This window comes from Mustela lutreola, chromosome 3 (assembly GCF_030435805.1).
Source record: "Mustela lutreola isolate mMusLut2 chromosome 3, mMusLut2.pri, whole genome shotgun sequence".
Taxonomy (NCBI): Eukaryota; Metazoa; Chordata; class Mammalia; order Carnivora; family Mustelidae; genus Mustela; species Mustela lutreola.
Genome location: NC_081292.1, coordinates 172,151,898 through 172,166,041, shown reverse-complemented (window position 1 = coordinate 172,166,041; position 14,144 = coordinate 172,151,898). Strand labels below are relative to the sequence as shown.

The following is a 14,144-nucleotide window of genomic DNA, read 5'->3' as shown; positions in this document are numbered from 1 at the left end:
AGTGTCGCCGTCTGCGTCCGTTGGTCGCGCCCGGCCACCCTTGGTCACCTGGCCCCGATGTGGAACGGACAGCCTGCCAGTCTCTGGGCGGGGGCCACCGACTTCAGCGACGGTTGTCCCTTGCTGCGCGTACGCTTCGGGCAGGCAGAGCTCTGAGTTCACATCATCATGTCACCTTGTGCCAGCCGGGGAACCTGCTTGAGAAAGCAGACATCTCACTGGGGCCAAGTTCATGACTGCCGCCTCCTATTCAGATGCACCAGGTAGATGGTAGCTTTGTCGAGATCACTTGAAAGATGCAGATTTTTTTAAACATTGTATTATTTGACCATTCAGAAAGTTTTTATTTAATTCATGGCATTTGCCTAACACAAAGCAGAATGCCAAAAAATATAAGACCTAGCTGTCGCCTCCAAGTTTACAAAAGAACACACAGAACCAATGAAACCACGCTGTTGGCGAGGGATGCAGATGACCCAAGGAGGGAGGCATGGTGAGTGGCTCGGCAGAGACCCCTATGCAACAGAGCCCGCCCAGGGTTTTGCAAAGCCTCAGACCCCCTAGTGTGGCTCAAAGCTAGAGCCTAGGACCCGCCCCAGACCTCTTTACAGTAATCCCAGGAATCTGTTCCTGTTCACACTAGTGATTTGGAAACTGGCTTGGGGGTGGAAAGTGGTAACAGGGGGCAATGCAAGTCCCCTGCTGGGCATTTATCGGCACACCCTTCCTTGAGAGGCCACACCCACGCCACCCCACTGCACCCCCCACCCCCTCCACGCCTGGGTCCTCACTGTCCCAAGTGTAAGTGTGGAGCTCCTGCGCATTACAGAGTCCTGGCCTTGAAAAATGCTGCAGGCCACAGAGCTCAGAAAGCTGGCAACAAGAGAACAGGTCCCTTTTCCTAAGCTTGCCCGAGATTGGCAGTGATCACATGAGATGTGCTGCTTACTTGTAATTCCGGGGAAAAGCAGCATGCCTTGTGTCTTCCTGAGGCCGTGACCGTCAGCAGGACAAGACTGATGATTTGCCAACTTCTCCTTGCTTGGTTATTTCTGAGGGTTTTTTTTTTGTATCTCCCATACTGTGCTGAATAATCATTTAATTCTTCCTAAAAGGAATGCCCTGATTTAAATAGCTTTGTCACCTTAGTTAAAGGGGCATAGATACTTATCATAGCATCTCAGTTTTTTGTTTTTATTTCAGAGTTTAAACTTATTGTTACCTTTAACAATAGTAACAGGCGTGTCTTAAGTTAGCAGAGCCCATGTCACAGGCCAAGCCCTGTGCTGACCACTTCACACATCTGACTCCCAGCAAACTACAGGGAAATTCTGTTTGTGTAGCATTTTCTAGACAGAATAGCTGAGGCTGAGGAAGGGTACGGAACATTCTCAAGTAGATTTGAGCCTGCTTGCCCTTGCTCTTTCCCACTAAGCTGTGCCACCTTCTGGAAGAGGTGTTGATTTTCCAGTGAGTTGCATTCTGTATTTGAAAACTGAGAGAAGTCCCACTGAGTGGTGTCTGTTGTATGCATAAACTCAGTTTGGAGGGGAACACCGACTGTAAAAGCTAATTACTCGCTTTCCACACTTTCTTCCCCCTGTCAAATGAAGGCCCAAATTCGTGCAGTTTTCCCTGGAGCCTTGTCTCCAGAGAATGTGTATATGCACATATGCCTGGGAATCTGCAACTCACCCCCCTCCTGCCCCCAGGGGTCCTAAAGCCGGAGTCTGGGCCATGGAGACTTTGCCACTGGGGCAGTGGGCGCAGCTGGCTGGGTGCAAGGCTGGGCCCCTTGGGGGAAGCTGGGCTCCAGGTGTCGTCATCCCACTGTCCTCAGGGAGCACAAGGCGCTGGCAGCAAAAACCACAACCAGAGAAAGAAGAGCCTCAGTTTGCAATTTTTGCTTCTTGATCTTCTCTTTCAAATGTGTCTCCACTTTGGAGCTTTTTCCAATCACTTTCCAATCCGTTCTTCCTGTTCTGCCAAATGGTTGAAGACTCAGTGCCCTCCACAGAGCCAGAGAGCCGTTGGAACTAAAAGTCTATATTTCTTGTGTGTGAAAACACAACCAAACAAGCAGGGCGAAAAGATCCCCAACCCCCGAATATACTAAATGCGTTTCTTTTTCCGTTTATTTCTTAAGTTGCTTTTTTACATCTATTTATTTATTTATTTATTTTAGATCTTTTTAATTTATTTGAGAGCGAGAGAGAGAAAGAGCACAAGCAGTGGGAGTGGGAGAGGGAGAAGCAGGCCTCCTGCAAAGCAGGGAGCCGGGTGTGGGGTGTGATCCCCGGACCCCAGGACCATGACCTGAGTTGAAGGCAGACACTTAACTGACAGAGCCACTCAGGTGCCCCCATTTATTTATTTTTAATTAATGTCTACACCAAACATGGGGCTCAAGCTCAGAACCCTGATATTAAGAGTTGTATACTCTACCTCCTAAGCTAGTTAGGCGCCCTGTGTATTCTTCTTTCTCATTACAAAAGAAATGCTCATTACTCAAAGTCAGAAGTAAACAGCACAAACAATCATAATAAGCACTGTTCCCTTCCATTTATCTCTGCGTTGTGTCTTTCCTTTATCAACTGCAAACAGCAGAGTCCTGCCTTATTAGTCCCACTGATGATACTGGGGGACATCAGACCCCAGGCTCTGTCCATGTCTTGCTACACCCTGCTGTCAGCATGAAGGGAAGACCCAGGTTTTGTGGGACCTCTGATTTACAGGGCTTGGGAGGACTTTTTTTTTTTTTTTTTTAAGATTTTATTTATTCAAGAGCAAGAGAGAGCACAAGCAGTGGGGAGGGAAAGAAAGAGAGGAAGAAGCAGGCTTCCTACTAAGCAGGGAGACCAATCTGGGACTTGATCCCAGGACCCTGAGATCATGACCTGAGCTGAAGGCAGAGGCCTAACCTACTGAGCCATCCAGGAGCCCCAAGTACGGGAAGTCTTCTTTAAATAAAGGACTACAAAGCTAGCTATGAAAGTGAACATCTACTTTAGAATGAGAAAATAAATCACAGTGAATTCAGATTTTAATAATCGACAGATACCACAAACAGAACAGTAGTATTTTTGTTAATTAGCTGCTTTGCACACCTCATAGGGGCTTTTTAAAATTTTTGTTTTATGCCTTTGATTGCCTCTACATAGATGACCATGAGTTTGTAACGTATTCTACAGAGAGAAAAAGAAATGAGTCCTTCTTATAATGTATTTGATCACATTTAATCAAATTTGATTAAGATTAGAAAATCTGGCCTCACATTTAGTTTTTGATAATGCTGTATACATTTTTAGGATTGTCGCTAAATTTGAGAACACCATCCTCAAGTTTCTTCCACAAATAAGCTGCAAGATTTGAAGCTATTTCTATTTTTCTTGCATGTTCATTATTCATAAATGTTCTGACAACATAGGGAATTCCTGGAAGCTCTTCCTACCCCAAGACGGCTAGTGACCGTTTGGCTGTGCCCCGAAGTGAGTGGGAATCAGATGAATATCAGAAAACCTGCATTAAATGTCATTTGGACTCAGCATAGGCTTACCTTAGTCCTAAATTCTAGCATCATGTCTCCAGCATGACGGGAAGTAGGACAAGGGAAGTCAGAGTAGGAAGAAACAGCAGAAGGGAAGTCAGAGGAGAAGAAAACAGTAGTAGTAAGTGCTTGCAATGAAAATATCCTACTTTTGCAAATGTTACAAAAACATGTGACCACACAAACACATTGCGAGGGCCCCTTCTGGGCCTTGAAGCTCCAGTTTCATGAGCCCTGCAGCAGGCCTGCCTCCGCACATCGCCCCTCATTCCCACGTGTTGCCTCTCAGTCATGAGGGGACCAATGCAGCCCCTGGTACAGACCCATGAGAAAGGCAGGAAGAGGGCCACAGCTACTTCCTCAATAGTGCTTGTCCCCAAAGCTCCCACTGGTGACTCCACTCCATTCTTACAGTCAGAACTGCGTCACAGGACCCCTAGCTGCAAGGGAGTCTGGGTAAGGGAGTATTTTTAAGTAGAAACATTTCTTTGCCAACAAAATCAGAGTACTGTTGGTCAAGAGAGACTGAATATTGGGTGGGCAGCAAACAGGGTCTGCTTCAGCTCCTGTATTATTCCTATGTAGGTGATGGATGGGTGGTTGGATGGATGGATGGACTGAGAGATGATGGAATACCTATATTTTCTTATAAAAATTTATACTGTTTTATTAACATATCACAGTTTCCTTACGTGATTCACCAATCCTTGAAAACTAGTCAATGGGAAATAACATTTTTTGTCTAAATTGACATGTGTTGACCATCTTCTGCTACTGAATAAATTACATTCTGCTAAATCATCTGCTGCATTTTTTTAGTAGCAGAACGTTCTTTCAAACAAAAGCCCCATCTGTCACACAGATGAAGGCTGAGTCCGTCAGCCTTCAGCCACCAGTAAGGTGGCCTCCAGGAACCCTTTCTCTCCTCACTCCGGATAGCCCCTGAGGCGTTTCTGTGGAACTCGGTAGAGTCACGGGTTGTTGGATGAGATAGCCTTTCAGATCTTTCCAGCCCAAAAAGGCTGCTTTGAAACTGAGGGGCCAGAGAGGGGCGTGAGACCTCGTGGGCTACATGGCTCACTCTGCAGGCACAACAAGTCATAAGATGAGCAGGAGGCAGGCCCGCAGGGGGCGGCTGCTGTGAGACGCTGGGTGTGCCCAGCACAGTGCTGGGACCCTCACACTTACCCCTCTGCACCGAGGGTGTCTGGGTAACGGACCAGACATTCAGGCCCACAGGCCAGACTCGGTTTCTTCATCCCCTGGAGAGGCCAAATATCACCCACCTGAAGTTATTTCCTAGGCCTCTGAGGATCTAAGAAGATGGGATGACAGGGGCGCCTGGCTGTCTCCGTCGTAGAGCACACGACTCTGGATCCCGGGCTGTGAGTGCAAGCCCCACATTAGTTGCAGAGATTACTTTAAAAAAAAAAAAAAAGGAAATGGTATGGCTAACTGTGTTTTCCAAAGGCTGAAACACTCACACCTAAGTGTCCTCTAGGAAGGAGAAGGGGGTGAGCTCAGGAGGCACACGTGTGGGGTAGGGGACGAGGACGCTAGAAGGCATATGTTCCCCGTCTCCCCTTTTCCAGTATCTTAGGACCCACCTTCTGAGCTGTCTTTGGAAAGACTCGGGCGTTCTGTCTGTCCTAATGGAGGGAGGAAGAGAAGCAGGGGTGTTCCTGGGGTGCGTTTGAGGATGGGATGAAAGGGACCTGCTCGCCTGATGAGCAGCACAGGCTGTAAATTTGAGCCTCGGTGCTGGACGGGGCAGTGTGACCAGAGGGGAGTAAGAGCAGCCAACAGTGTGGAGGGATTTCAGTGAAAATAGCCTTCTGTGGTGGTTCACACGAGAGCTACAGAGAGAGGCGGAACTGCATTTTAGTTCTTCTTTCTTCAAGTGCCATCTCCTCCCCAGAGGCTGAAGGCCTCACACGTTCTCTGTCCTCCGGCCCTGCTCCCCTTCCCCTGGCCTCCCCTCTGCCCTCTCCGCCCACTGTCCCTAGCTGGCAGCCGTCCCCACAGCACGGGGAGGCCCCTTTTTTTCTTTTCCCTACCTCACACACTAGATTAACCCGAATAAGCTCTCAGCAAAAATCAGCTCATCAAAGATGTAATTCCAATTAAAAAAATTTTTTTTCTGGTTTGTTTTTGTTGTTGTATAAGCCAACTTTCTTATTTTTATTTTCAAGTAATTCTTGATTCACAGGAATTTGAAAAGATAATGTCAAGAGGTCCATAGCCCTTCCCTCGGTTTCCGTGGTGGCCCCGCTTTGCATGACCAAGCACCAGGTCACATGGGCGGCTCGCGCTGGGACCATCCAGATTCTGGGCCCATTTCCCCAGTCGTACAGTCATGTCTTTCGTAAACCATTTGTCTCAGTTGTGAACATAATCTAATCATATTTCAGAACACTTGGAAAATAAAGGGGAGGAAAAAGTCCCTCCTGCTTCTGATATCCTGCCTCCCCCTGGATGCATTTTAGTGTTCATTTCCTTCCGGTCTCTTGTGTACTTTTGGCCTAATGGAAAGCATCATTTATATGCGGTATTATAACCTCTTATTAAATGTTTTAAAAAAACATTTTTTCATAACCTAGTCTTTAGCATTATAAATAGCCACTTAATATTTCAAATGAATTTGCCATATTTCACTTATTTATTCCTCTCTTACCAGACACTTGATTATTCTAACTTTATAACAATTTTGTAACAAGCAACTTTATTTAACGTTTTCCATATTTGGGGTTCTTTCACTAGGGTTTAAACCCAAGGATGTGAACATTTTTATGACCCTCCTGATATAAAACACCAGATTACTTCCTACAGTAATTAGAAATGACCCAGCATGCTGGGCCACTAACATTTCTGACTCTTGCCAGCCACAGGATCATTTCTTTAATGATCCTGTAATTGTTGAAAGATGATACCTTTTAGTTGTAGTTTCTTCTTCTTTTTTTTTTTTTTTTTTTAAGATTTTATTTATTTATTTGACACAGAGAGAGAGAGAGGGAAAGAGCACACAGGCAGGGAGAGCAGCAGAGGGAGAGGGAGAAGCAGGCTCTCTGCAGAGGAAGGAGCCCAATGTGGGGCTCAATCCTAGGCCCCTGCAATCATGACCTGAGCCAAAGGCAGACGTTTAACGACTGAGCCACCCAGACACCCCGAAAGTTGTAGTTTCTAATTACTTGTGAAATTGATCGTTTTTTCTTTTATTTATCAGTGATCTTTCCTATTGTGTAACTTAGCTATTTGAATTCTTTGCTCAATTGTCTCCTGTTTTACTTTTTGATATGTAAGAGCTACTTATCTAATAACAATCTTAACCTTTCATCAGTTAAATATGTGCAAATATTTCTTCCCAGTTGGTTGTTTACCTGTTCAGTTGGCTTATCTCTAATATATAAGTGGAAAAGTTTTATGAAACCAAATCTGCCTGTCTTTTTTCCCTTCTCACTTTCAAAACTCAGTCTTCCCGGAGATGTGATTATTACTGTATTGAAACTGTTTTCTTCTCCTCTTTTCCATGGCCTGGTTTTTTTGTTTTTGTTTTTGTTTTTGTTTTTTAAATTTATACTGCTAAGTGGCCGAATGCAAACCTAAAGGAATTTTCCCCCAGTTTCTGCTTATTGGAATAATCCGTGTCATGATCCTTCCTCATTTATTTGCAAAGCCTCTTATTACTATAGATCAATGTATTACAGGTAGGAACTTCTTCAAGATCAGCTTTCAAGTAGGTGGTATCTCCTCTTTCCTTCCGCCAGATCATGACGAACACGGGGAAGGCGAGGCGGAAGGGCCTGGCCTGTGTGCAGCAGAGTGCCGACGAGCCCCTGCGCCGGCCTGTCACCCCTGGTGGCCACAGGACCGGGTACCCAGTGTAAGTCCGGGCTAACAGAGGCGGGATTTCTTTTCTTAAGCTTTGTTTTAACTGCAGTGTAAGATGTATGTCTTGAAAAACTCAAAATAAAACGTTCACATTGGAAAGCATTTATCTCTTTATTATTTATCTCTCGGGGATTTTTGAGGGGGAAAGACTTATCTCCCTCACCCCTGGCTTGCTTCTTCCAAAAATGAAATGGTTGGATTTTAGGATCTCCAGGCACTTCCAGCCCTAACCCAGAAGAAGCCAGGTGTCAGCCAATGTAATTCAAAAGAAAGGACCAGAAGGAGCGGCGGTGGATCCACCCAACAACCCCCCGGGTTGCTTTTGTTCTGCTGGGGTGGAGTGTCACAGATGAAGACACCAAATTTTTAGATAAACACACTTTCTAAAGCAAATCTATGCATGTTTAGCGGCCTAGCTTTCTTCATAGCCTTGCTCCTACCCCAGTGATGTAACCAAAATTATAGTGGGGTTACCCAGAACCTTGGATCAACCTGGGGACCTAGGGACCAAATCCCTGTGGGCTCTTAGGGAGCCCCAGACCAGGCAGTCCAGCTGTCCAGAGAGAATGGCAGAGAGAAATAGGTACCTGCCAGGGGGTTATAGAGAGCAGGAGAAAAACCTACAGATGTGGCCATAGAATAGTTCAGATGAACAGAACACATTTTACGGAGTTATCCCCTATAGCTGGGCAGTTGTTTCCAGTTTTACTCTATAGTAATTTGTAAGGAACAGCCAGGTGCCTGGGATACAGCCCCAAACAGAGCCTGGAAAGGGCTGCCCCCACGGAGCTCCATGCACGGTTGCTAGGGAGGCCGAGCCCCCCATACCCAGAGATCCTGCCAAGTGCTGTCGCCCACGTGGGACTTGACCATGGCCCACACCATGGACGGGTGGTCTGTTTGATTTGGTTTCCAAACTAATCATCCCGTGCTTCACATTTCAAGGTTCTTATTTTAAATTGCTAATATGCATTTTTCTCTTAAAGTTGCTATCAGTATGCTTTAACTTAGCTTCCAGTTTGTGAACATTTTGCCACCTCTGTATCCTCTCAGTTTCCCTCTATGTGCATGATGTATAATTTACACACTTAAACTTTGTTTTGCTGAACCGTTTGAAAGAAGGTTGCAGACCTGTGGCACACGTCCCCCAAGGGCCAGGACATCCTGTACTTAACAATATCACACCTAAGAGAATTAACATTCACGTAACTTTATATAGTATATCAGTATTCCCTAGCTGTCCCCAAAATGTCCTTTATATCAGGTTTTGTGTTTGCTTGTTTGATTTGGAATATAGCCAACTGTCAACTACTAGTAAATCTAGTTTATATCTTTTTAAATGGAAGTGGTAACAGGAGCTGATAAAATTCATCTTGCTTAACATGGAATAGAGGATGTCAAATCATCATCTTTAAAAATTATTTCAAGATTATCTTTTAAAGTTCTTGAAACCCAGAGGGACAACCATGACATAAGACTATTTCATTAGAAATAAGGATAAAGGGAATCTAATAAATATAAGATCTAACCAGTGGGCACCATCAATTCTGAGGTCAGGTGTTCTGCCTTGTGGAGAGGAAGAAGAGGACGTCTTTCCATGCCTGGAAGTGGTCCCTGCAAGGACTGAGAGGACCTCATTTTCCTGGAACTGGACCTTCCCAATCGCCCATGGCCGCTCCCTCCGTTGGGCCAATTCTGCAAACATTTCTATCGCTTCTGTGTGCCAAATGGCGTGCTAATTGCTAGGGAAAATAGAATCAATGAGATGTGATTTCTGTCCCCAGAAGCACACAGAGCCAGCCGCCTCCTGGGGGAGAGCCATCATCAATGTCCTGTGGTCAGTGGATGGTAGCAGACGCTGGGTGCTCCCTGGACTTTCAGGATCTTTAGTTGTTAAGATCCTATAAAAAGTGTCTGTGACTCCGCACAGCCAGCCAGCTCTGATCATCTGGTGTTGCCAGGAGTGTTGACCGAGAATCTCAGGGATCTTGGAGACACTGACCATACACACAACACACATTCGAGGTACTGGTACTTCTGGAGTTAGTAATCCTACTTCTAGGATTTGATGCCGAGAAGCAATCAGAAATTCACAGATATATATACATGGGCATTTATTGCAGTGTTCTTAAGAAATCTAAATGGGGGCACCTGGGTGGCTCAGTTGGCGAAGCATCCAGCCCTTGATTACAACTGAGGTCATAATCTCAGGGTCGTGAGATTGAGCCCCATATTGGGCTCCACACTGCACATAGAGCCTGCTTAAGATTCTCTCTCTCTCTCTCTCTCCCTCTGCCCCTCTCTAAAAAAAATAAAGAAAACCTTACTTGCTAAAAATAAATAAATAAATAAATAAATGCCCAAAGTAGGAGGCTATTTACATAATTATATATTCATACAACACAGCATTGAAAATGACATTTTTGAAGAATGTTTAATACATGAGGAGAGCCTCACAGTATATTGCTAAGTGAAAAGGCAAATTTTTTTAAAAGATTTTATTTATTTGACAGACAGATCACAAGTAGGCAGAGAAGCAAACCGAAAGAGAGAGAGGGGAAAGCAGGCTCCCCGCTGAGCAGAGAGCCTGATGTGGGGCTCGATCCCAGGACCCTGGGATCATGACCCAAGCTGAAGGCAGAGGCTTTAACTCACTGAGCCACCCAGGCGCCCCTACTGCTTTTTTAATCAAGAAAAGAAAGATTGAGGGGCGCCTGGGTGGCTCAGTCATTAGGTGTCTGCCTTTGGCTCAGACCATTATCCCAGGATCCTGGGATCAAACCCCACATCTGGCCCTGCTCAGCGGGAAGCCTGCTTCTCCCTCTCCCACTCCCCCTGCTTGTGTTCCCTCTCTCGCTGTGTCTGTCTGTCAAATAAATAAAACCTTAAAAAAAAAAAAAGATTGAAAATAAAAAGACGGTCACCCTGCACAGCTCAGGGCCCTCCCTCACCCCAGCATCCTATCTGTGCCCCCAACCCTCCCTCAGCCTATTTCCTCTGCAAACCGTACCCCCTCACCTCACCCCCTCTGTGGGTTCTGGATCCCTCCCCTCCACCCACTGCCCAAACTTGACGCCATCATTTAACACCTCATTTCCTCCACCTTCACCCTCCCCTCCTACTACTTTCCTTCCCCAGGCCTTCCTTCAGACAGACTCCCAGGTCCCCGGCCCCCCTTGGCCAGGGCCTCTCTGCCTGCTTCCCTGCCCCCTCCCCTCCCTTTGTGGCCCACGTGGTCCAGCAGTGACCTCAAGTTCCTCCTGCCACATCTATCCATGACCTTGCAGCTTCCTTTTTTTTTTTTTAATTAAAATTCAATTAGCCAACATCTAGAACATCATTTGTCTCAGCTGTAGCGTTCAGTAACTCATCAGTGGCAGTTTCCAACCCTAGAGGATATTCAGCGTCTCTCTTGTGGTGGTTGTCACTGCCAACCCACCTCCTGGTCACCCTTCTACCCCCACACCCTGCTGCCAACCCACTACCCCTCTGCCAACTATAATGCCCCTTTTGTGGTCCCTACCCATCCCGTCTCTCCACGGGGTTTCCTTGTACACTGCTGACACCCAGATTTCACTCTCTAGACTTGCCCCAAGCCCGAGGGGTGTCCCCACAACACCCCAAGTCAACACTTCCTAGGAGAACACCACTGTCTTCTGAGCCCCCTGCTTCAGGGAATGGCATTAACACCCCCAAACCCGTGATTCAGAAACCCACCCCGTGGCCCGCCAAGCCCTCTCCCTCTGCTCTCCCTGCTCTGCCCTCCCCTCTGCCCTCCAGAGCCATGTCTTCCCCCACAATGGTGCTCCCTGCCACTCTCTGTTTCTAGCACATTACCACAGAATGGAATTTCGGTGACTCCTGTTTCCCTCAGGGATCAAATCTAACAAAACCCTGGCTGACGGTTGACCCTGTCAGTTGACCCCCTCCCCTGCTCCCCAACACCCAACACCTCCGGCCTCAAAGCGCCCCAGGACACCCTTTCCCCTCTAGCCCAGAGTTTTTGTGGTGCCTTAAATCTTTCTGTAACAATGCAGCATTTTGTTTGTTTCCACCTCTGTATCTGCCTCATGATGTTACCTCTGTTGGAAAATTTTCCCTCCTTTGGCCCCAGGCAGCCCCAGAGTTCAGGCCTGGCTGAAAGCCACACACACACACACACACACACACACACACACACACACACACACAGCCTTTCCTGCCCTTTAGGGTGGCTTAGCATCTGTCTGTCTTTGCCGCTGGAACTGACATTCAAGAACAGCTATCTCCTAGGGCCCAACCCTGGGCAGAGGGCCACAGGCCCACCCCGCCCTGTCTCCCACCAAGCCCTCGCTGGGCAGGTGGCTGGTGTCTCCTTGATGAAGAGAAGTGAACTCTGGGCCCACCTGGAGAGCCTTCCTCAGGATCCGCTGTCAAGGCTGAACGAGGAGCTACTGTCCATCCCGCTATCTCCTGACTGGCCCAGGCCCCCTGTCTCTGGCTCCCGGCCTGGGGGTCCAGCACAATGAGGCGCCCAGTCTGTGTCTGCTGCATGAATGGGTGCTGGCAGGCGTGCGGGCACCATTCAGCGGGTGATGCGGAGAGAAGGCTCCCAGGCCTGGGCCTGCCTAACTCTTCCTGTCCTGGCTGACATGACATGTCATGTCTTTCCTGACTGCATTCGTCCCTTCGCTCCTCCTCCGAGGAAAAACCAGAAGATTGGTGCCTTGAATTGTTTGGTTGAAATGTCATGTTCCCATGTCCCCCCCAATCCAGATCTCATTTGTGTGTTATGACATGAAACCATACATCCCTGTAAATGAATAGGAGCTAACAGGATACTTTCTAATTTCTGCCAATGCCCTCAAATATGTTTAATGTCTGCTAGGAATTTCAGGTACTTCTACTTCCTTGTGTCTGTCTGTGTTGCCGCTCAGTAGTCAGCAAATACCTCCTGGCTATCTGTATTTATTTGCTGTTTCTCATTTTTTTTTCTCCAGACTGGAAGACTGTCCCATTTCTCCCCAGATGACCCAGCGCTCCCGAAACGGCCGCCTCCCATCCCTGACAAGCGCCCACCGTCCTGTCTACAATGGTGCCCAGACCGGTGCTTCCGAGTCTGGCATCTCTGCTTCAGGTAAGAAGCAGCGCGGGGGTTGGGAGGCAGCTCAGGGGGGCTGATGATGCCCAGAATCAGAATCAAAGGAAGCAGCTGCAGTTAGAGACCCGGAAAGTCCTCAGCCTCGCACCTGATCTCCCGCCACTGCGCTGCGTCACACGGGCCCACAGGCCCACAGGCCCACAACCACACAGCCACGCATGACTGCCGGCTTTTCCTCTAAACCCCCTTGTCTCAAAGCACCATGTGTGCTGCCCACGTCCACAGATGAGTCGGGCAAGATTTCTGCTCACGGAAAGCTGCGTTCGATGTGCAATTTCAAAATAGTCATCTCAAAAAAACGGACATTCCTGAGCTAGACTTTGGTGCATCCAGCTCGGGTGTTGAGGCAGTCGGCCACCTGTTCAAGGGCTGGTCTGAGACAGAAAAGCGCCAGGAGAAGCCAGGAGAAACGGCCGCAAGAGCCAAAACATTTTGAAACATCTCATTGAATTCCCCGGAGACTGATGGGGAATAAAAGGATTTTGTTAGATGCCAGAAAAAAAAATAGATGTGCTTTGAATCAGAAACGTACAAAGTATTTTTTTTCAATTCACAAGAGGAAATTAAAAGGATATGAGCAGGCCAGATAAGGCTAATCTCCATTGAAAGAGGAAAAACAACAGAGGAGCAGGTCAGATTCTGGGATGAGAAACATCAAACTTCTATAATCTGCTCACTGTTGGATTCCAGCGCTTCCAAGCCTGGTTCAAAGCAGAAGGCTGGTCACAGACCAGAGGACAGCCCAGTTGTTGAGTCTGGAGGACGGTCTCCTGGTTAGGCACAGTTTAGAGGTTTCGCCAACTGGGCTCATGTGTTATTAGAGCTGTAAACATTAATACGCCTTCACTGAAAGGTGATTAAGCTCCACCATCTGTCCAGAAATTTCTGCTGCCAGGATGGAGGTTTTAGGTGGTCTAATTACCTTTGCCGATTTAACCAAATGCCATTGAGTTAAAAGGTGATTTCAAGCTCTATAGACCTGGACTTCCCAAAAGTTGCATTTAGGGTAATTTATTTATCAGGTACATCCTTGCTTTACCAAAGCGACCACCAGGACGATCCTCCATCTGACACCAATTCTCAGTATGGTCTTGTGTTTTGGAAAGATTTAGCATGGATTACCTATAGGAGGGAGGTATTTGAGGTTGCCACAGATGGAGTAGCTGCGTGGCAACTGGTTTTCCTGGAGATGGTGATGTCATTGTTATTTTCAAGAATGATTCGTGAGGTAATTTGTCAGGTAGCCCTGACAAAGTCAAGGTGCTGGCCAATCCTGGTTCCTGACGTGAAAACAGTGAGCAGCCTTGGTGATCAGCCAGTGCCTCTCCCTTGGGAGGTAGCAGTCCTCTACATGGGCCACCTGGAGGCAGGGCAGCCGCTTGGCCCAAGTTGCTGAATGCTGAGACCATATTCCCTATGTCCCCTCCTCCTGCATGTTTCCTCTCTACTTAGGCCTGGCTGGGACCCCCTGCCCAACTCTGTCTATCAACTCCCCACCACGCCCCACCTCAATGGGCCCCAAACTAGCTGCCTTCAGTCTACCAGCCAGAAACCAGCCATATTAACCTC

General features: G+C 47.3%; 1 protein-coding gene across 8 annotated transcripts in view; it reads left to right on the top strand.

The window, feature by feature from the left end:
• The window catches only part of ARMC9 (armadillo repeat containing 9), a 156,855-nt gene that overhangs the window by 125,718 nt on the left and 16,993 nt on the right, over positions 1-14,144 (top strand). For 7 of the 8 annotated variants that reach the window (XM_059167728.1, XM_059167725.1, XM_059167724.1 and 4 more), the window contains exons 21-22: positions 7,312-7,427; positions 12,415-12,551. In XM_059167728.1, coding sequence (XP_059023711.1) covers positions 7,312-7,427; positions 12,415-12,551 — 253 coding nt within the window. Of the gene's footprint in view, positions 1-7,311; positions 7,432-12,414; positions 12,552-14,144 lie in introns of those variants that run through there. The other variant, XM_059167730.1, reaches the window with a different exon arrangement.